Raw genomic sequence first — 23312 nt, forward strand, 5'->3', positions numbered from 1 at the left:
TCACCGGTGGACAAACCCCAAAAGGGGCACACCTGTCACAGAGCACCACCTACTTTTCTGGCCATTTATTTACATGTAGAAGTGCCTGTTCTCCATGAGGCTACAGATGGTCTGGCTTAGATGTGAGTTGTTAGTCATAAAGTAGTTTGTGGATCATGATGCAGTGTTACAGTATCATATGCAGCAGATAGGTCAACCAGATCTGCTCCGGTGATCAACTTCTGTTAGAAACCATCTTCGATATGCTGTGTGAGGTTTAGTAGTTGGCCTGTTGCTGTTAGTAAGTATTTTTAAAACATTCTTTCACTGGCCCTTTATTTAAAATTTTAGTTTAAAAATGTGAGTGACTGACCTAAAGTAGACAGCTGGAAGGTAATGTCATAACGTCAAGATAACTAGATTGGGAAGATACAGAACCACATCTCAACTTTGCCAAAGTAAATTTTCCATAGAAATGTGCTATGATATAACTATAGTTTCTATAGCACCGATTCTCAACCAGGGTGCTGGGACACCTTGGGGTACCACCAGATCTTTTTAAGAGTGCTGAGAGCTGTGAGCAGATAAGTGAGGTGCAAGATAAACAGATAAACTGAACAGATAAAAGCAGGCTCAGGCTTGTCCCTGCCTGGATGATCCCCATGTCCACTGCCAGGCCCCTCTGCAAGGAAACAAGCTATAGCTTTTGAAACAGAAGGCCGCTGAATTCACAAAAAGTTATGGAGGGTTACCTGAAGTCCACTGAGGGATGCCTTGAGTCCAGAAAGGTTGAGCACCACTGGACTAGGCAAAAGAAGACTTCTGAAATTATGTAGTGTATCCCTCATAACCCCTTAGTATTCAATTCTCTCACATTTTTATTCTCTTATTCCTGTTTTCAGTAATATATCAATTTTGCCTTGTTCTGAGACTCAGTCATGGAATTATATGTTCTCATTTGATATCTTCTCTGAATAAATATTTCCTTTTATACCTTTTCCCCTCTTTTGTTTATTTTTCTTGCCCTTGTTTCAATTTAAAATTGCTTCCTCTCATTTATAACAGTTAGCTGATCTACCTCTGCATTTTTCTGTCCTCAAGTATTGTAATGGAAGGACAGTCTGACACAAAATGACCATATGACTCAAAAGAGATATTCTTTAAAAAAGAAACCTTTCATTTGTTTCCAAACAAATATGGTCGAGCTATGACAAACTTCAGAGTTCTTAGGAACTTGTTTTCTTTCCCTACAAACACTGGGCCACCTCACATGACATCTTAGTTGAATTTATTGCATGTGGGCTAGGAAGCAGCAAGTTTCCATGCAGGAAGTGCAAGAGTAATTTCTCTCCTTTCCCTTCACCCCCTAAAATAGGCAAGGTATTCTGTCTTCTAAATACACAGATAACCTGACCTCTGTTCCAATCTAAAGAACTCATTTGTAGCAGGATTTAATTTACATGGGTGCTGAGTTTTTTTGTAGGTTCAGAGGTAGATGCACATACATTTTATAGATATAAAATAATTTATGAGACAGTGGATAACTGACATTTAGCAAGTTTGTATTAATGTGAATAATATATTTTTGTTTTGTTCCAGCTTACAGACTTCTCATTAAATAAGAAACCCAGATGCCTGTATGTATGTTATTTCATTTTTCTTGTATTTGAATATTTTAACATGCTTGCATTTCTGCTTTTGTTGTCTAAGCTTTATCCTGAGCCTATTACTCTGATATCCATGGTCTTTGGATGAAGTCCTGTATTTTGATATTTTATATATTTTATTTAATGTAACAAAGGAAATCCAGATGTTTTACAAAATGAAAAATTAAACAATATGTTCCTAAAGAAATAGATTCCTTTGGTGTAAAATAAATTACCGCTTCCTGATTGACCACACGAGGTACTCACAAAGTTTGATAAACCAGTATTTGAATCTAGGCAATAAACATATGCTGAGTTCCAGATGAAAATGTCTTTAACATTCTGTTATGAACATCCTTGAGGGAGTTCTATACATGCCATTTCCCATGTAAAAGGAACATTGTCAACTTAAAACCACATATAAACAACTACACGCCCTGATCAACAAGATCAACAGTGTGTCATTACAAATATCTTAAAGTATCAAAACAGTGTAAAAGTGTAGCTTAATCTCACATTGTTTTGGGGCTTTGTTGTTGGGTTGTTGTTGTTGTTATTTTGGGGGGGAGTTGCATTTTTAAACTTGAATAATCCCTTTTGTGTCTTCCAGGTAGGCATTGTGGGAATAGTTATTTAACCCTGTTGGAGTTTGTGCCTTTAAAAAGAAAAAAAATCTGTCTAATCAGTTGCTAAAAATCACTAAATAGTCCTCTCCTGGATTATGGTCTAAAAGAGCATGTTTGCATGAATATAAACTTTAACTTACGGTTCACCTGACAGTCTCTCTCATTTTCAGTTTTCTATAACGATTAAAGTGATTGGAAATAGGGAAAAAATAAATAAACATGATTGGCCAGATTCATTACTGGGCTGTATGAATGTAACTGCTGAAGTCAGTGGAGTTGCAAGCACTTATGCCTGCATTAAACTAGGCCCAATATATCTTATTTCTGCAATCATGCATACTTTACTGAAATCACATATGGATAAGTGATGTGGAAACGGAAAATTGAAGAGGCATTTGGCAGGACATGGCTCTTTTCACTGACATGAACTGGTTTAAATCTAGTGCAATATGATGAAATTCAGAAATTGCCTCCATCTGCTGGGAAATTAAAATGTCTCGGAGGTCTGCATCTGACTTCTTATTAGACAGGTGTCCCAAGAAAACTATCGGAACTGGTGCATCCTTGCAGACTGAATCAACAGACAGACTGAAGTACATGTAGAGTGCATTCCTATAAAACAGACTTAAAGCAGTGTGGAGAAGCTTCTGCTGCTGTTGGATGAAAAGAAAATCTGTTTTGAAAGCATTAAATTAGCTTAATTTGTAAAAGTCATGGCACATTTAAACAGGGTTACCACATCAGTTGAGTTGCCATGCTGAGGCTGTGTATAAGTGTAACCCAAATATATTTACAGTTTAATGCAACTTCAACAACAACATAATGTTCCACATTTCTGTAGGTTTTAATTTAAATATATATTTTGGGTAATCAGTTGGCTTCACAAGAGAACCAGGTTTGAATCCTACCACCACTCTAAAGTGATGATCCTCAGTTGGCATTAGTTACACCCACTGGGATTATGACTGCTGATACTAGGTGAGGATTTAACACCTGATCTAAAAGTGCACTGATATTGAAAAGGCTAAAATGAGAATAACATTTCTTATAAATTATCTAAATGTATCTTTCCTAGAACAACTTTTTCTGTATTACTTCAACATCTAGCTGTGTAAATTAGTTCATAAAAGTAGATAAACTCATTTAACATGTTTAAAAGATATTTTAACTTCTACCAGCAACTCCTTGGTGGATCTTCAGCTAATGTATAATTCCATTGATGTTGGCAGAACTATACCGGTTTATATCAGCTGAGGACATGTTTCTGGTCTCTCATTTTATCCATTGTTCTCACCACTTATTTGATCACCAACTTGTGGCAAGTGGGCACAGCTTGCTGGGTACAGTAACCTCTGTTCATATCTCTTGCTTCAGAGGGAGGAGGAGGTGTCCATTTTAGAAATGTGTTCTTAAGGTATTCCTTATAGAAACTAAGGTATTTCTTTTCTCGTTCAGGGGACACCTGCATGAAATCATCCAGAGTAATCAATAAAAGACAACTATTAAGAATGAAAAATAGAATTAAAATCAAAGAAACTATTTGCTAATATAACTACAATCTAAGCAAGGCAGGCATCCTCAGTTTAGGTACTTACAACCCTTAAAGGCAATCTCCTCTCTGACCAATCAGCTTCTTGTACTGATTGAATAGTAACTCTACTGTAAGCACAGATGTCCATTATCAGTATCATGTCCAGGCCTGCATGCATGCTGCAGAACTCTTAATCCAGGGTTTCTACCTGGTTTTCCAAACTAGTTTTTTTTCCCAGTTTCCTACACACACAAGAAAGTGTGGGCTTAATAGCCACTTAGAAGTGGCCTATTGAGGATGCAGAGGCCTTCAACAATGCTTAACAGGTAAATTTCAAAGACTTCAGAACCCAGTTAGATAACACACTTTAAAGAGGCCAGGCTGCATATTTCTCCCAAATCAATTTCATATGCAAATCCAAAAATGTTAAAAAGTAATTAATTAGGTCTTTGAAAACCATGAGACTATTCTGAAGAACCATGAGATTTTTAAAATGTAAAAAAGTTGTGTTTCTTTTGTTTGCTTTTGAATGTGGTTGCCAGGGTACAGTTTGGTTACCTTTGCAAAAAGTCTCTATGTAACCCTGCAGGCTAGAAATGTGTTTCAAAATGAAAGCTGAGATTGTCACAATCACTTGCTTCCAGGAGGCAGAGTAAAACCACATCATAAGACTTGTGCTCAAATTGTGAAGCATTGGATTTTCTGTATTTTGCTTCACAATAGGCAAGACTAGCATTTTCTTATATTCTGTTGTTATTAAATTAGGGTCCAGACATTGTGTCACATTCCCATTTAATTGAAATGTTATCTTTAATAACATTATCTGGTACAGTAATAAATTAACTGGAATTACATGTTGGGATAGTCCTGTAGCCATCTTGTCTTGAGAATAAATTTTTTAATTTCTTCATGATAGTTAATAAGTACAGAGTAACATATCTTTTAACTTCAGTAGTTAACTGGTTGCAATATATAGTTCCATCTGTGTAAGCTCTTAAACCAAGAGTCCCAATAGTGTAAGGGCAAGCTGTCACACTAAACAAACTTTAAAGGAAAAGAGGATTATTTCTACAGATTTATTTTATTGGTAGTTTTCTGTGCCCTGCTTGCTATCATAGACTTTTAAATTGAATCCCATTGTGCATTCATTTTGGGAGCAGATCTCGCATCAAATGAAATATTGGGACACATTAAAAGATGAAATATTTGCAGCTAATGATCTAAAAACTGAAATTCACACATGAAAAGTGCAGCCTGCGCTATGGAATGTTAATTAAGTTGGCAATGTAGCTTTGAATTCTATGGATGTGGTGGTTTGAATTTTGTGCACTTGAAGAATTGCAGCTTTTTAAAAATGGGATCTATTAAATATGCAATACCATTTAAGTCCCTGTACAAGTAGTACTACAAATATGCTATGAGAATTCCAGAAACAATAAGACATGGAAAATAGTAGCCTACTGGGAATCCTTAAACAGATAAATTTGTATGTCAAACCAGCTGTTCTTTGCTTTATTTGTAGTATTTGGGTAGATGTGCTGGTGCCTTAGATTAATAGTATTGATTTTAATATTACAAATAACTGCTTTTATGCTATAAATAATTGCTATAAAACATCTCAAGGTGATGTAAAAAGGAAATAGTCAAAACTGTATTTAACTAAAACTTGGAAGTCTTGTATTTTCAGTTCAAGTTAAAATTTCAAGTTAGACAGCAAGATTCTGTTCTCAGTTACACTGGTGTCAGTCTGAAATAATATCACTCAAGTCAATCAGTTTCAATAAGGTCACCCCAAACACGGACATGTTTTCATTTCTGGCTGAAACTCTTATGGTTTCATTGTATCAAAGGTCTACATTAGTGAGCACCACAGTAAAAATATGGCTGGTCCTCCCCACAAATGTAACATACATTGAAGCAGATGTAACATAGCCACCTTATAGTGTGCCAGTAGGGACAAACCAGTAGGCGTGCACCCAGCACCATAACGTGGTGGTTATATAACACCTACATAGGATAATATGGAGCAGCTGTGCTTCACTGTGGTGCTCCTTAAAGCAGACCTTTTATGGTGCAGACATATTTTTCCCATACCAATCTGTCTCCTCTCATCTCAACTTTCAGAACATAAATTAACTCCAAAGCATAATTTCAAAACTAACATTTCTCTCAATGGTCAGCTAGTCAGGAGCCGAGGTACTTGAATTTCACTGCAGGCTATCTGCCAGTTTGAAAGTAAAAGGCAGACTGTGGTGTTACAACAACCAGAGAGCTCAGTTTCAATACCAGAATCCCAGGATCCTCTCTCCACTGCTGCAGCATTAAATGCCATTGTTTTCAAAGCAAGGTGAAATATACCCTTTGCAGAGACCCAGCATTCTTCTTCTGCATTGTATCATTCCTTTAAACTTCAAATCAAGGCATGCCTTGTTCAGCAAGGTGGCAAATTTCACCTTAAATCGGTGATTTTCAACTGGGGTGCCATAACACTCTGAGATACCACTAGAGCCTTTGAAGGCTGCTGAGAGGTGTGAGAAGATAAGCAGATAAGTGTCCCTGCCTGGTCAGTTCCCCACACCCACTGTCTGGTCCCTCTGGAAAGAGGTAAGCATTTGGGTTCTACTCAATTCACAGAAATTTATAGAGGAGTGCCTCCAATCCAGTGAGGGGTGTTATGCGCCCAAAAAGGTTGACAATCATTGCCTTAAGTGAATCAACCAACACTGTGGCATGTTCATCGACAGTACGTGACGATACTTTCACGTCAATGAAAGTATGCAATGATGCACGTACACTTCTTCTGTTAAAGAAATTAACATTTATTTCTTATTTGCGTGGGATAATGACCATTCTGCTTGCAATTCTGCTTCCTATTTACAGTTGTTACATGACATCCTTCAGTGCAAAAGAACAGTAGCTCTAAGAATGCTATTTTTACCACCCAAAAATAGATCGATGCTGTACAACCTCTTAGAAAATCAGACCATTTGATGCATATACAAAACAAGGCTGATTTTTTTATTATTATTATTTCAGAAGCCGAGGAAGTCAGCACACTTCATATAATGTCCCTGAAACAAAGCCTCATTCCCTTCAAAAAGGTAGAATGGTCCTGAAGAAACCCAAGGATGACAGGAACAGCATCCAGCCCATTAAAATTGTGTATGAAGCTGGTGATGGTTCAAGAGAATTATGGAGGCCACAGAGAAAAGGCGAACCAGTGAGTGCTGCTAGAAAAGTGAATGCAAAATCCAAGATGGGCAAAAAAAGCAAACAGCTATAGTAAGAGTTAATATTATGTAATGCCGTAGGAGTTAGGCTTCAACAAAACAGATATTGAATAAAGTCTGTTAGATGAGCTTTGTACTTTTTCATATTCACTTAGTCATCACACATTAATTACATATATATAATATATAAAGAATGAAATATTTATTTAGTAACTTCAGTTTTGGCTCAGTAAAAGAAGTAACATTTATTTATTTCAGTTAACATTTGTTTTTCCTATTTATGTACTTATTTATTGCAAAAGTCTATTTAAAATGACTATAGTACCTTGCTGTACACTACTATGGATGTATGTTTTATAACCAGAGATTTTAGTGGCAGCATGTGGCTTAATAATCTATTTTTCTATTTTATGTTTTTGCTTAAGTTTCGAAGAATCCACTTAATCGGCACGCTAATATTCAGTCTTAATTAGAGTGATTGCCAGGGAACCGGTTCAATGACTAAATACTCTGTATATACAAACATAGGTGTGAAAAGTCTACATTAGTGCTGTCCTCAAGATTGTTCAGAGCAGTAGCCTGGCATTTGCAATCCTGAATTTTCTGTTGTACACCCTTGTTGGGAATATTTCATGGTAGTCCCATTTTTTATTTTATCAGCTAAACAAATTGGTCTTCTGAGGGCCAAACTCTCTGCTCATATTACTTGATGCAGTTTCACTGTCTTCAATACTGCTTTGAAATGTTCTTCACTTTATATTTTTCAGTACTGTTATAACAACTCTTGCCATAACAGATCAGCAGAAATAGAACCTGGGATCTAATACCTAAAACCATAAGCTGCTGGGTAGCATTAATAGATTCTTCACCTCTGTGGACCAGCAACTTTAGGGGGAGATAATTTACCCTACAAACCAGCAACTTGAGCAGAAGATGTTCCACTATATGCCAGCATGTTCAAATCCTGTGCTTGTTTTTAGACAAGTAATACCTGCCAGCACAGTGTCTGGAATAAGTCTGTCTTAACTGGGGTGATAATTTAGGCTCCAGTCCTTCATAGTTTCATATATAATGAATAAAGTTTAAAAATGGTAACTGTCCTATGGATTTCAAGTGAACATATCAGAGCACTGTGTGCAGCTAGAAAAGGGTGTGGGATTGGGACTTCATGGAATGTCTGTTTCCTTTGGTTTGTGCCAGTTAAAATGGGTTCCAATTTGTCATGTTTGTCAGACTGAATTTTCTGTGTTACTCAGACTATGTATACTTTTAGTAATGTTAATCTTTACATCGTGTTTACAAATATTTACATCCTGTTGATATAACAAAAACAGTTTTCTCAAGAAAAAGAAGGAATAGATGAGTCAAGTCTGTGTAATTTATTTTTCAAATATTCATAAGAAATGTAAATTGTCCTTGTGGAAGGTGGTTTTTACAGTATGTGTATAAAGATTTTGTGGGAAATGTTTCTTGTTTTTATAATTATGACTATAATCTAAATTAAGTGATTATTTAAAAGAAAATATAACACTGTCACTATTTCTTGCAATAAGCACTGGATTTGCAGTATATTTAAAATAAAAAGTAACCAATAAGCATATAAACAGGTAACAACAAATGTCATACATCCCAGAAGGCGTCATAATGAAGAATGAAAATATGAAGTCCTTGCTTTTATTCTGAATGTTGTATAAGAAATAATCTTATGTTTAGTTAAACATCCGCAACACTGCTTCAACTGAAATTAACAGTTTAAAAACAATTCAGGTATTTAATTTTTAATGAAGTTAAAGTTTGTTTTGACATTTCATTGTCAGATTGGACAGTATGTCATAATAGACGGGTAGAAAGGATTTGTTAATTGTATTGAATATTCTTTTTGTCAGTTAATATAGGATAAGAACTTATTTTGCAATCCAGATGGCATAAATGTATTTTAATCTTCCTATTGCTTCCCACAGTTGGCTTTTTTAACATAAATGAAAAAAAATACAGATAATACAGAGTGATCTTTAAAAACAACTTAAGTAATACATTAACTTATTTCTTTAAGTCAGAAGTGAAGTAACCTTTATATTTTCAAATATATTGCCTACTCTTTTTGATAAGGAGTTAAGTGCAACTATTCAGACTTCATGAATAAGATGCTTACTCTCTATTTTATTTTAGTCATCTCAAAGTGATCGTTTAAATAATCTGTATTTCTTTTTTAATGGAATGGTCTCTATCCTCCCATATCCTAAGTTATTGAAGTTATTTGCTGCAAGAATGTCAAGTTCATCAGTTACAAAGCAGTTGGAATGTACTGTTATCCCAGAAAAACATTTTACGAATATAAAAACTAATAATAAAGATATATTTCTCAGTTACTGTGTTAATGAGCTATGTAATACAATGCTAGAAATATTTTTCCAATAATTAGTCTGACAAACGTGGGTCCTAACCTTCTAATAAAATTATTTTTTCTTTGAAAAGAAATAGTTCTTTTGACAGATAAAAGCATATTTGGGAGCATAAAACTTTGGGAGAAGCTGATATGAAATATTGAAGGAAACCAGAAACTTCTGATATCTTCAACTCTGAATGTTATTAACTAGTTACTCTACAAATCAAATGGTTCCTGCTATGGAATTTCATGTAATTCTATGGATTTGATTTTAGATGAAAGTTGAATCATCTATATCCACCAGAGACACAGGATATCAATCATATTCATCATTTTATGGTACTGTTAACATTATTAAAAATAGCTACGTTGAAAAAAAACAAGAAAAATTCTCTTATGCAGTAAGTGCAATGTATTTGTATTTTGGTTGTGATTTTTGCCTGTTCTATATTTTGGAAAGTAAAAATTGTAGATTTACAAATACTTTTTTTATATAGAAAAAAATATCTGAAGCTAAGAACTCTTAGACGGGGAACTTGAAGGGCCTGTCCAGATGAACAAGCGTGTACCTGTTGCAGCCTCTCAATGCAGTTTGAGATGGCACAAGAGGCATGCTGGGAATGAAGAAATGTTCTCCGTGCTGCATATTTGCAGTGCCAACTCTAATTTTGATACCAGGAAATCCAGGTATCCAAAAAAAAAAAAAAAGAAACCCACCCTGAAAAAAAGCCTCACACTCAGCACCTGGAGGCTGAGTCTATGGCTACCTTGTGCCCCTCCTGTCCTAATACACTGCCTCAGTGTTCTGGGGAAAATAGGGACAGGGCATGACTGCAGCGGTGGATTGACCCAGTCGCTGTCCCAGGTAAGTAGGAATTGTGGAGAAAGGGTGGAGAGGATTGTGGGGGTGGGGGTAGGGAACTGCTTGAGAGGGGTGGGTTCCCCCACATGGCGCACAGTGCTCCACACACCTTCGGGTTGGGCTGGCTTCATGCAGGCAGGACCCAGCCCAGTGCAAGGGTGCATGGCCCCTCCGTGTGGTGCCAGGATCTCAGGTGACAACAGGACTGGCTCAGTTCTGGCCAAGGGTGTGCATGAGTGGGTTGAGGTGGTGCAGCGCCATATCACACAGGCGGTGCTGGGTTGGGGCTCTGCCAGTAGCCCTGATGGCTGCTGCAGCTGCTGCTGCTGCTTCAGGGTGGGCTGTGTGCTATGCAGATGGACCCACCCTTCCTGAGCAGTCCCACCCCCCCCACACACAGTCCCACCCAACAAATCCACCGACAAACCCCACACCCCCCAAACTCCTGTGCAAGCCCCATACCACCCACAAACCCCACAGCCAACCCCCATACCCCTTCCCCCCCAAACCCCGCATCCTCCCACAGAGCTTATGCCAGCATGCCCAGCTGCCAAATGGGATGTGGTGGGACCTTCAGCCCTTCCCCATACCCACACTGTAGCAGGGCACTAAGATGCCTGCTACTTTTGGAGCAGTGAGGAAGGAGCCCAGGTACAGGTTGCTAGGGCAACCGGAGGGAGCGTCAGTTAGCGGTCAGCTGACTGGAAGGGGCAGGGCCTGGTTCCTATATAAATCCCAGGCCTGAGGCCAGGAGGGGAGTTCCCTGCTAGCAGCCAAGGGGGAAGGAGCTCTGCCTGAGTGAGCAGGTAGAAGCCTAAACGTCTGAGCAACGTGATACTGGTGAGAGATGGAGAACCCTTGGGGTGGCACAAATGTTGTCATAGCCAGCTGGCTCAAGCTTATGTTATAGCCCAGGGGCGTGTGTTTTGTTTGCTGTTAGACCGGTGGCTTGGGTGAAGCTATAAGGAGATGGAGGAGGCCTCATACGGGACTCATGGTAGAGTGGCGACCCCAGCCCCAGAGAGGGGGGCAGCAATTGGGAAGACCTGGGTGGGCAACGACCGCCAAATGCCAGTAAAGGGCAGCATTGGGAGTGTGCTGACTCTGAGTGCCAGATAAGGTGCAGCACTGGGAGTGTGCCAACCCCAAGCATCAGAAAGGGCATAGCCGGGGGAGTGTGCTGACCCCATATGCCCAGTAAGGTGCCGAGTGAGGCAAGGCTGTGGAAAGCCAGAGCGCCAGTGGGGCGTAGTGTGAGACAGGGCTGTGGAGATCCCATGCACCAGTGAGGCACAGAGCAAGACAAGACACAGAGTGAGACAGGGCTGTGGAGAACCAGACTGCCAGTGAGGCACGCAGCAAGACAAGGCTGTGGAAAGCCCAGGTGCCAGTGAGGCACAGAGCAAGACAGGGCTGCTGAGAGCCCCAGTAACAGTGAGACATTGAGTAAGACCGAACAATGTCCATTACATCTGCGAGGCTTGGGGCGTGGTAAACAGGTGGTTGGAGCCATGCATAGCCCATAAGGCTGGGGGGACACAGAAACACCTAATATAGAAAGAACTAGTGTACAGCAGGAAACCGTGGCCAAAAGAACGGAAAGGCAGCCTCCCTATAATACATATATAACATCAAAGACATGGTAGACGAGAATGGAGGATGCCCTTTATGCAACTTGGCACAGTAAGGGAGCTCTAGAAGACAGCACAGCAACCCCTAGGACACGCATCCTGTTACACACACCAATGCTGAAACATGCAGCCCCAGCCTTGGACGGGGATTCCTAGTTTCAGGAACCACTGTGGGGGTGATGGGCAGGGTGAAGGTGGCAGCAGGGGTGTTTGTGTGTGAGAGAGAGAGAGATGGGAGTAGGGGCTGTGGGAGTGCTCCAGATAGGAGAGGCTGCTAGAGCCAGGCTTAGTGCTCCCCTGCCCCCATGGACAACTGGTGCTTCTTGAGTCAGCAACAGTGGGGGGTCCCCCTTGACCAATCTCACTGACTAGCTGTGGGGTGTGTTCCCCTGTGGCCAATCTCACTCATCAGAAAGCAACTACGCCACTTCCATAAGTCCCACACATGCACCCCCTAATCATTGCTGCCTGCCCCCCCAGAGCAGTCTGTGCAGGGGGAACCTGGCCTAGAAAAGAAGGGGTTTACTCAGCCCAGTCCCTGAGCCCCAGTTGAGGGCTTCCCAGGAATGTGATGGGGATCACTGGGGCCTGGGCACGGGCACAAGGAGCATGACACCAAGGGCTTGCACTGCTTGAAACCACAAAGCAGCGGGTGGAGCAGCTACAGCTGGATTTGTGTCCTGGTGCTGGGATGGAGCTGCTGCCAGGAAGGAGCTAGTGAGGACAGGGAGGAGTTATGGGTCAGGAGTGAGGGCCACTTGTGGGGGCTTAGTTGGGAGTGAAGGGCAGAGGCAGGACACCAGCATATCAGTGTGGCTCAGCACCCCATATCCCAGTGAATGAAGAGGGCATAAAAATATCTGATATTTTTATGATAAAAAAAGCAAATGCCAAAGGTATTTAGAATTCATTTTATTATGATGACAGAGGCACTACAGGCTTCCCAACTGCTGGGCTTTCAATTTGGAATGCTTCCAAATTGCTTTAAAAGTGTAAATGCATCAATAAAAAGTTCCCCAACTGATATCTCCATATGTAGTGGTGTTTCATTTTAATAGCAGAAGAACATGGATTATGGGTATTTTAATGAGGGGTTTTGAGTTTCTTATCAGAGAATTTGCAATTTTTAAACACTAGGATCTCTGCTGGTGAGGCAAGTGGCAAGACACAGGCAGAGGAGTCTGCCCAGGACCAGCACCAGGGACCCAACTGGAGGGTAAATGAGGAAGCTGGCCTCCTGGCCATTTGGGGCCAAGAGGACACTCTTCCACAGTTCAAAGTGGGCCGCTAAAATGAGCACATCTTCTGGACAATAGCTGTCCAGATGGCGGAGTGGGTGCACCAGAAGACATGACAGCAATGCTATCCAAAGGCCAACTTTCAGCCACTGCCCACTCGCAGCTGGCCCAGAGGTGTAGGAGGTTCTGCCGCAGTGCCTGTACCACAATCTGGGTGGCCATGCAGTCCCCACCTGGGTCTGGCAGACAATCAGCCATGGGGCCACAGGTTCAAGAGGGCAGGTGCTATTGCAGGTGGCAGCAAGTCACAGCCAGGGAGTAGCCCCCACTGCCAGACTGCTGCAGTAGTTAGAGTTTGCAGGAAACACTCCAAGTTAGGGCTGCTTCAGCATTCCAGCTGGCATAAAGGGTACTGTCCCCAGATACCAACTGGCTGGACCTCAGAAGCTCCTGTCTATCTGTGTTACCCAAATGCCATGGGCTCAAGGCCCACCCAAATAATTAGTGCCCCCATGGTGTGGGGCCAGTGAATCAATAACACAACTAATACCTTGGGACAACTAAAGCAAAAACAGGATAGAAGTGATGTGGGGGGTCAAAGGTTCAAAATGTGAAAAGTGCTCCAGAGGGGGAAAATGAGTAGAGCTCCCTGGGGCCAAACCCACCAGCCCTCAAAGACATCCAAGGAGCTGGTGGACACTGCCCACTGGTGCTCTATCCAGAAAAGTGCACGGACAAATGAAAGGCAAGTGGACCCACAGTCTCCAGGCACCTTCCTGGCCAGAGCCTCCTTCCTGGTTAAGTATAGGGCCCACATGGCCAGGGCCAGGAGGAGGTGGACCAGGAGGTCCCCGGTCATGGGGCCAAAAATGGCCAAAAATGAAAAGGTGGTGGGGTGAAATTCAAACAGAACCTCAAAAGAAGGTTCTGGAGGTGGAGGTGAAGGGGGCTGCAGCCTGGCACATTTGTGGATCATGTGCGCCAGGGTCTCCCTCTGCCCATAGAAAGGGCAAGAGACTGGGTTGTCCATGAAGCTCACCACATACACACCTGTGGTGACAGCTTCACGCAGAAGCCGCCAGCTGAGATCCCCAGTGGCTTGAGGAATGAGGGTGGAGTACAGACTCAGTCACAGGGGTGCCCCAACCATGCCCCTGCTGAACAGGTCCCACCACTTGGTGTCTGGATGGGACACAAGAGTGGCATGATGGATTGTGTGGTGCATGTGTGTGTAGAGGTGGCAGTGATGGATGGTAGAAAAGCGGAGCAATCTGGTGTCCTCCAGCCAGCTCACAAGGTGGAGCACGGAGCATGGAGCACTGTGAGGCCAGGAGAGGTACTGGCTCCACGACAAAATTTGGTGGGCTGGAGGACAGGGAGTGGGGCAGGGACTGCCACCACACAGGATCCGTTCAACAAAGGCAAGGGCATTGAAAGGTAGAGCAGATTTCAGCTCTGAACCAGATAGCAGGTCACACATGTTGAGGGTAGACCCATGTACCAGGCCAATGCAGCAGGGTCCACCCACTCCTGTCTATCATAGTCCAGGAGGTCTCTGATATGGGGTGACACCAGCGAGGATCAACCTCTGTCACAACCAGGGCACCTCTGCTGTCAGTACCTCCAGCTGGGAGTTCCAGAGGAGGGGCTACAAGAGAGGTTGGCAGCCTGGGCGACTGTTGCAGGGGACCTGGAGGCAGAGACCAGCCTCCAGGCCCAGAGGAGCTCCTAGTACAAATCTAGCAGCCTTCACAGGTCCTGCAGGGAGAAGCCCTTCAGGTCAAGGACCTGCCAGTTATATTGGAGCCCCCAGAAGTGGCAGAGGAAGGCATGCCCCAGGTGGCCCCATGTCATTGGTGAAGGCAGCAGGGTCAGCAGGGTGACAGGCACGCCAGACATCCACCAGGGAGTAGTCCATCAGGATATCTCCGAGGACACCCATGGTGGCCTGGTTCTGCTCTCTGCCTGACCGGTTTTGCATGTCTAGGTTGACCCAGTTGACCCGGGCAGAGGAGGTTGCTGAGTACAATGCCTGGCAGGCCTCCACCTGAGTCCTGGAGCACAAGAAGTAGGTTGTCAGCATATGCTGACATAACCAGCTGCATGGCCAGCTCCCAGAGCAGCAATCCCATCACCTGCTTCTGCAGGAGAACAAGGAAGAGCTCCAGGACCAAGGCGTACAGCTGGCCTGACAGTGAGCAGCCTTGACACACCCCTCTCCTGAATGGGATGGGCTCCATCAGGGTCCAGTTGAGCTTGACAAAACACTCTGCAGAGGCGCACAGTACCTGGAGAGCCTGCACCAAGTGGGGCCCAAAGTCAAAGGCTTGCAGCATGCCCATGAAGTACCCGTGATCCACTCTGTCAAATGCCTTTTCCTGGTCCAGGGATAGAGGGTAAAAGACAGGCCCTGCTGGCACGCTAGCTCCAGGAGGTCCCAAACCAGGTACAGGTTATTGAAGATGGAACATCTGGGCACCATGTACATCTGGTCTGGATGGATCACCTCCATCAGCATGGGCCACAGGCACAGCAAGATGGCCTTCGCTGTCACCTTGTAGTCTGTGCAGAAGAAGGACATGGGACACCAGTTCCTCAGGTTGTGGGGATCCCCCTTCTTTGGCAGGAGAGTCAGCCTGGCCCTCCAGCACAACAGGGGGAGTTCCCCACTTCCCTCGGATTTGGCCCAGACTGAGGCAAGGTCCAGGCAGAGGATGTCCCACCTTGTTGCCAGGCATCAGGCAGAGAGCGGCCAAAAACTCAGCCAGAGTGAGATAAGCCTCCACCTGGTCCCAGTCACACACACTGACCTGCGGGAGTCCCTCCAACAGGGTCTGAAAAGCTTTGGCATCAGTTTCATTGAGGCAGAAGAGCTCTTCATAGAAGGCCTGCACACACTGGCGCATCTCACCTGGATCCGTGAGGGGGGTTTCATCACCCACCAAAAGGCAAGTACTTCTTGGCCCCCTGACTCCTCCCCAGGGCATAGAAGAAGCAGGAGTTGTGGTCCATCTCCCAAAGGAACTGGATGAGCGAGCAGACAAACGCACTGCTGGCACAGTGGTGATCCAGAGCATGAACCTCATCCCGCCTCTCCCAACACTCTCTGCAAAGGGGCGGGTTGGTTGAGCTGGTGGCCAGGCACCTCTCCAGCTCTAGCACTACCTACTCAAGCTGTTCCCAAACCACCTCCCTCTGCTGGCTGTGCTCCCAAATGTAGCCGTGGCAAAAAAGCCAGATGTGCACCTTCCCTACATCCCACCATCTCTGAGCCAAAGGGAAAGCTGTCCATTGCTCCTACCAGGCCATCCAAAACTCCTAGAAGGCCTCCCTGAAGCCCACATCCTCCAGCAGACTGGCATTGAAATGCCAGTAGGCCGACCCCAGACACCCAGGCCCTAGTGTGGCCTGGGCCCAGACAAAGTGGTGGTCACTGAAAGGGGTCAGCCAGATGCCGAGGAATGAGCCCAAGCAAAGTGTGGCAAGGAGATATAAACTTGATCCAACCAGGAGTGGCATACCTGCTCCGCTCCCACCCTCACACAGGTGACAGCAGGGGGGTCAATAGGGTGACAGGCACGCCAGGCATCCACCAGCAAGTAGTCCATCAAGATCTCCCTGAGGATGCCCACAGCAGTCTAGTTCCACTTCCTGCCTGATCTGTCTTGCATGTCTAGGGTGATGTTAAATTCCCCACCAAAGACCAGGCACTCACGAGGGATGAGGGTGCCGATGTATGTGGTCTCCTGGTGGAAAATATCCACCAACTCTGGGTCCTTCATGGGGCATACATGTTCAGAAGGTTCATGACCACCCTCTGCACCTGGACCCAGAGATGCAGCAGCTGGTCCAAAAGCACCCCAATGTCCTGGAGAAACCCTGGCTGATGGCCTGGGGAAAACAAGGTGACCACCCTGCAAGAGGTAGCCAAGAGGTGACTAAAAAAGACCCTGCCCCCCACTCCAGCATCAATTAGGCTCACCAGCTGGAGTTGTTGGGGTTTTGTGCAAGAATCCCATGAGGTACCCTCTCTTCTGAAGGAAGGAGAGCACCTGGCATCTCTGGAGACCCTTGCTGCAGCTGTGGACATTGAGGGTCATGATCTTAAATGACCTCATGGCTGGGATGGTGGAGTAGGTGGTTCAGCAGGGGCCTCATGCATCTCAATGCCCAGTGTGGGGCCCGTCGGCTTGTGTAACACTCTCCCATACATATAGAGAGCGTCTATGAAACTGCGGGCCCGCCTATAGTTCCAGGCATTGCAACTTTTGGGCCCCTTGCCTTCTCCCACCAGCACCCTCACAGTGGCAAGGATACTGTCAAAATTTCCCCAGCAGTCCAAGGCAAACTGTGCCTTGCTGGAGGACTGGCAGGTGTAGTCATGGTCAAGAAATACAAGTAGTTCACCCCTGGGGACCACTGGAACTGAGAGGTCTGCAAGCTCCATGGATCTTGCTGGATCTCAGGCATCCTTCTCCTGGTCCTAAGGCCTTTGCACCCAGAAAGGACCTGCACCCACTCAAGCATGGGGTGGTCCTCATGTAGACAGGCTTCAGTAGGAGATGGTGAGAGTTCCGGGGCTGGGGCAGCTATGATGGGGGCATAACTAGGGGCAAGGGGGCCCTGCTCCCTCTCTCCCCTTGGTTGCTACTGCCCTCTTTAGGACTCTGCCAAACTTGTCCCAAGGTCTTCTGGAGGTTTGAGAGGGACATACTCACCCTCCACCACAAGCCCCCTCTCCACCACCTTTTGTGCAGCAGCCTCTGAGGCAAGGAAAAAGGCCCCCTTGCCATGAAAGCAAGAGGCCACCATGATCTTGGGGGCCCCCACTACCCAAGCCAGGGTCTGCACCAAGGTCTCAAAGTGCAGGTTCTCCCACTTGGGCAGTTGGCACTTCACCCTGTGCCTGCGGGTAAGTGCAGGAAAGGGGGTCACCCTGCCCAAGCTGGAAGGGCTGGTGGTGGAAGGTCCAGGCCCCCCAGCTTTGGGTCATTACACAGCTGCCTGTGCATAGCTGCAGTTCCCCCTCCCCCGGGGGGGCCATGTTGGTGAGGCCAGGGCTAGGGCCAGGGACAAGCTGGGTGGGTGTGTTGGCTGGTGTAGCACACCTGGTCCCCTCAGGCACTGATGGTCTAGGTTTGGGCAGGGCCCTTGCTGTTCCTGCGCCCAGCTCTGGAGGAGGATGAAGAGAAGCCCTTCTCACTGCCCTTGCTTTTGGTCCCTGATAACAGGGTAGGGGGTTTGGGAACCCCTCCAAGGGAGGCCTGGCCAGGGGAGACCCCCTGGCCCTGTTGGCTCCCTGCCGGAGTCCTTCCTGCCTCTGCAGCAGAGGTTGGAGGCTTCTCCACCCCTGGAGGAGGTTGGTCAGGCTCTGCTTCTGGGGTGGAGGCTGTAGGTGCGTGCATCCCCTTGGGGGCTTGGCTGGGATCCACCCCCATAATCAGGGCTACAGGAAGCTCTGTTGGGGCATCTGCCCCCCCCAGATGATTCCTGCCCTGCCATTGTTTCACATGAGGGCAGGGAAGGCAATAAGGAAAAACAAAATAACCAATGGGGCTGCTGGTGAATCTAGTAGAGGAAGGTTGGGGTTGTGGGGAAGAATGAGGGTTGGGAGGAACGGGGCTGAAGCTTCACTGAGCTACAGTCCCAAGTGAGGGAGGGGACACACACACACACACACACACACACACACACACACAAAGACTGGGGAAACTCGAGCTGGCTTACTCAGCCATACAACAAACACCGGGGCAGGGGAAGTGGAACACAGGACTTAACACACAAGGGCAAGGACACACACAGAAGGCTGCTGAGGCAGATGTAAAAGATGGCTGGAGTGGTGGAGGGGCTTTGTTTGTTGAAGATCTGTTCAGGAACCCCTCGGGCCTCCAGCCAGGTGCTCAGCAGCAGAGCAGTAGGCAGGAAGACAAAGCAGGATCAGATGCAATGAGGTAGCTGTAGGGGAGGGCAGAAGCAGTCAATCAATTAGGGCATAATCCAGTGTAGGTGTGGTGTCAGGTGATGCAGGCTGGTGCAGCAGGGAATCTCCCTCTCTCCTGAGAAGGGGCAGCAGCAGAACAACAGCAGCAGAGATGGTAGGAGCCATCCAGTTCAGCCACTCAGGGTGTGTTTTAGGTGAAAGTGGAGGTAAAGGTGTGGGTTGGCCTGTCAAGGCAGGTGGGGCAGGCAAGGCACCTCTAGACTCCAGTAGTGCTGGTTGGGGAGGGGCACATGGGCAGTGCAGGCTCCCTCCCCAGGCTGTCCCCCAACCACAGCTTGCTGGTGGGCTGGTCAGGGGCACAGAAGCTGGGATACAGTACTGGGGTGCAGTGCAGTGGGCCCTCCCCGAGTGGGGATAGCAGCGTGCAGCAGAGGATCCCCTCCAGTGGGGGCGGGGCAGCAGCAGCAGGCCAAGGCAGGAAGGGGTGTGACCAACTTACTCCCAAAAGCTCTGAGACCAAGCCAGCAACTAGCAGTAGCAGCCTAGGACAGGAGGGGGTGTAGCCAACTTCCTCCCAGAGGCTCCTCCCCCAGAAGCTTCTGAGGGTAAGTAGCCCTAAGGTGCTTGCCAGGGCAGCTTTTATACCCAGCTCCCTCTGGCTGAAGATCCAGGAGGAGCTGGACAGATTCAGTTTGCCCCAAATAGCACAATTTGCCCACACCAAAGTGCATGTTCAGGCATGTATGCTGAGGCACAAATCTCCAGCACAAATTTGTGCCACTGCTATTTGAACTGCTGCAAGCACACATGTCTGCATGTGTTGATGTGCCAAAAGAGTTTAAGTGAGTTCGGTGTTCAAATCCAACTGAAATGTAATAGGAGCTGGATCACTAACTCTTCAGTACCCTTGGAAACTCCCAGTGTGATGTCCTATCACTCCTATAACTTCAAATGAATAAATAGATGTTTAAAGCTCAAAACAGTGTGCTCTAAAGTAGGACCTGATGGGTCAGGTTTCAGCTTAAACCTAAATATTCTACCAGCCATGTAACATTACAAGCTAGAAAAGAGCAGAATCTAATGAAAACCTTGACAAACCCTTAATTGCTGCAGTTTGGAGAAGCTCCACTATAATTGTGATGTGTTCCCACACATTTAAGAGACAGCCTGTTTTTCCAAGTACTTGATGGCATTTGATCCCTCTGTGTCTCCACAATTTAACAATATCTCCTATGTGAGGAAATCTAAACATGCTTATTTTGTTTCCAGTACAGTTACGGGAAATATTCGACCTGATATTTGTACTCAAGGGAATAGTAGGTGCTCTTATTGATGCCTAAGTCAAATTACCACTTCTGTTTTTTCTAATCATCTATTACAAAGGTAGCCAAGTCCTTGAATACACTTGAGCAAAATCCTGCTATTCTGTCCCTTTATTCTGCATCGCAAAATGGCTACTGCTGTTTGTTCTTGCTTCAGCCTAATACTGATTATTTCCATACATTCTGTCTGAAGTACCTGGAGTGGACTATTTTAGTGCTTTGGACATAAGCACTAGGGTCTGGTTTTTGTTTTATTTTGTTTTGTTTTTTACCCCAGAAGTGATCTTACAGATTCAATAGGCTCATATAAATAGAAACTGTTGTAATATGAACAAGATGTCCATTCTCATTTCATTGCTAATGCCACAATTCTGTTTGGCTGAAACATATTTCATTCTTGTTCTTCCTTCTTAGATAGGTGATATAGACAAACAATTCACAATTAATTAAGTTGGTGGTCTAGCAAACTCCCTCTCCACCCCCCATCTTAGTTTACCCATTCTAAATTTATTTTAATTTTATTTAAAATAATTTAGTAAAAAAATAGGCATTATATTCCAGTTTCATTGAAACAATACACAGGCGGAATGCGTTATCTTAACTTGATGAATGAAAATCAACACTCCATGAATAAGAACTAACTTTCAGAAATCTAACTGAGTTGCTCATACAAATTCCAGAATGTCACTGCCCACTGGTATACCAAAGAGATAATTAAATTCTTATTTAAAGCAATAGTGACAGCAGAAACTTCAAATGCTCATTGCATGGTACAAATTTATTAGACCTTTGTGTAGCCCCTGGCAGCTGTTAAATTAATGACAGTGTTGGGATCTGAGAAATTTTATGCCCCATCCCAAAAATCATACTTCCTGCCATAGCAGAGGTGCATGAGCTATAAAATTCTTCAGGTCCCAACTGCACAACCGCTGGGGACAAACACAGATTGGGCAGAGGCGAGTTGTGTCCCAGCCCTGGGACTACCCTCTGTCTGACCCTGGGCATGCCTACATATGCATTAATGTGCTTTAGTTAATGCACATTAAATCTAGTACCTCCTTTATGAGGGTGTCTGTACATGAACCAGGAGGCTGTTCTGACATGCTTTCATTACAGCACACTGGAGCAGACTCAATTAATCAAGTCTGCTGAAGTATGGTAATTACTGTGTTCCAGCCAGACCTCAGGCCTTGTGTATCAGTGTCCCTGAGCTTCAAAATGGTGGTCATGCTATAACAAAAGCTCATTTGATGAGCTTTAGATAAAGTGCCCCCACCACCATTTTGAAGCACGGGGTACTGATACATGGGATGCTCTGTTGCGCTTTAATTAGAGCAGCTCTCAGAGCCCCCAAACTCCTGAAGCACATGTAAAAATTCCCTTAGGTATAGGAAAATGCACATTAGCCTGACTAATTAACTAAAGAGCATGCTTTTCTAAGTGACAATGTGCATTAGCCTATTTTAATGTGCATTGAGTAAAAAGCATGGTTTTTAAGTGATGCTTCAGTGCACATTAAAATAGGCTAATGTGCATTAAAGTGCATGGTGTAGATGCACCCAGCCTGACAGTCAGGTGAGCATCAGGATCAGGCATGGGGCAACCCTGCATCCCAGTTTGGCAACCCTGTATCCCAGTTTAGGATCTGGAGCTGCCCCCAGCCTGAGCCTCAGGGATCTAGACCCAGGGCTGTCTCAAGTCAATGCCAACAATGCTGTCCAGGGCAGCTCCCACTCTGGTACACATGAGGTGTTGAATTTAAGGCACCATACAAACTAGCCACAGGGATATTCTACAGTGGAAGTGGGAGATGTTTATCGTTGGTGTGCCATTTTAGAGTACCATAGATTACCTGAACATATGGCTTTTTGCAGTTTATGTTAACTCATTAATCATGCTATAAATGTAATATCTCCCAGGATCCACAGTACTGCTTATTGACCAGGTCCTAAATTCTGAAAGAACTAGATAATCTGTTGCACTAATACTCTAAGTCCCTGTTCGTGAAGTTAGTAGAGGTCTAAGTATTTATTTCACAAACACAGACTTTAGGGAAAAAGTATCAAAATTATGTCCCAAATTCCAGCCACATTTTCTACAAAACAAATTACATGAGAAAAGATAAGCTATTTCTATAGCTCTGGGGCCTTGTCATAGACTTCAGTGGGCTTTAGATCAGCCAAGAAATGGATTTGGGTTTTGGGGGTTGTTGTTTTTTTTAAAAAGCCAACTAAACCAGGCATTCTGGATTTGCTCTACTAGAGCTTCAGTTAAGTCACATGCAGCACAACTGTTCTAGGTGATGATGAGTAGCCCTATCTAACCTATGATACTCATTTGCAGTCACAATGAGGTTTTGTAGGTCTTCTCTGTTCAAGTCTGGATTGTGTTGCTCCCTGAAGCTTTCCAAAATATTGGGGCTGATTCAGGAACTGGCTACTCAAAGTGAAAAAAAGCAATATTTGGCCTGTATTGAAGGAGGTACTTAACACCTCAAAAACAGCTAAATAAATCCCATGTTATCGTATGGTATCTGAATCTAAATCAAGTATCATTCATGTTGATTGCAGTAGGCATAGCTCCCATGCTGAGAAAATGGCAGCAGGGAGCTTTGAACTAAAGAACTTTAAATGTGTTTTATTTCAAAGTGCACCACCGATATTTTTTCAGTGCGCATCACCGATACACGTGATGCACGATGCTGCCAGAGCATGTCAATTTACATGCTCCAGCAAACTGGATTAATTGAGTCTGTGCTGGATTTCCATGTGTGTAAGTGCCCATGGATTATGCAGGTGTGTAAGTGCCCTAAGAGATTGCTGGTACAACTGTTGCCATCTAAGGCCGCATCCACATGAGCGAACATGTGTCTCTTGCAGCATCTCAAAGCATTTTGAGAGGCCTCAGGAGGCATGCCATG

At 44.7% G+C, this 23312-nt stretch overlaps 1 protein-coding gene across 3 annotated transcripts in view; it reads left to right on the forward strand.

Annotated features, from left to right (window-relative positions):
* ZNF365 (zinc finger protein 365) overlaps window positions 1-9381 on the forward strand; it is a 40701-nt gene extending 31320 nt beyond the window's left edge. Inside the window, exons 4-5 of one of the 3 annotated variants that reach the window (XM_019538455.1) lie at window positions 1579-1616; window positions 6819-9381. In XM_019538455.1, coding sequence (XP_019394000.1) covers window positions 1579-1616; window positions 6819-7065 — 285 coding nt within the window. In that variant the 3' untranslated portion in view covers window positions 7066-9381. Of the gene's footprint in view, window positions 1-1578; window positions 1621-2235; window positions 2316-6818 lie in introns of those variants that run through there. The other 2 variants (XM_019538456.1, XM_019538457.1) reach the window with 2 other exon arrangements.
* Window positions 9382-23312: the final 13931 nt, after the last annotated feature.

This window comes from Crocodylus porosus, unplaced genomic scaffold, assembly GCF_001723895.1.
Source record: "Crocodylus porosus isolate Cpor-Errol unplaced genomic scaffold, CroPor_comp1, whole genome shotgun sequence".
In the NCBI taxonomy this organism is placed as follows: Eukaryota; Metazoa; Chordata; order Crocodylia; family Crocodylidae; genus Crocodylus; species Crocodylus porosus.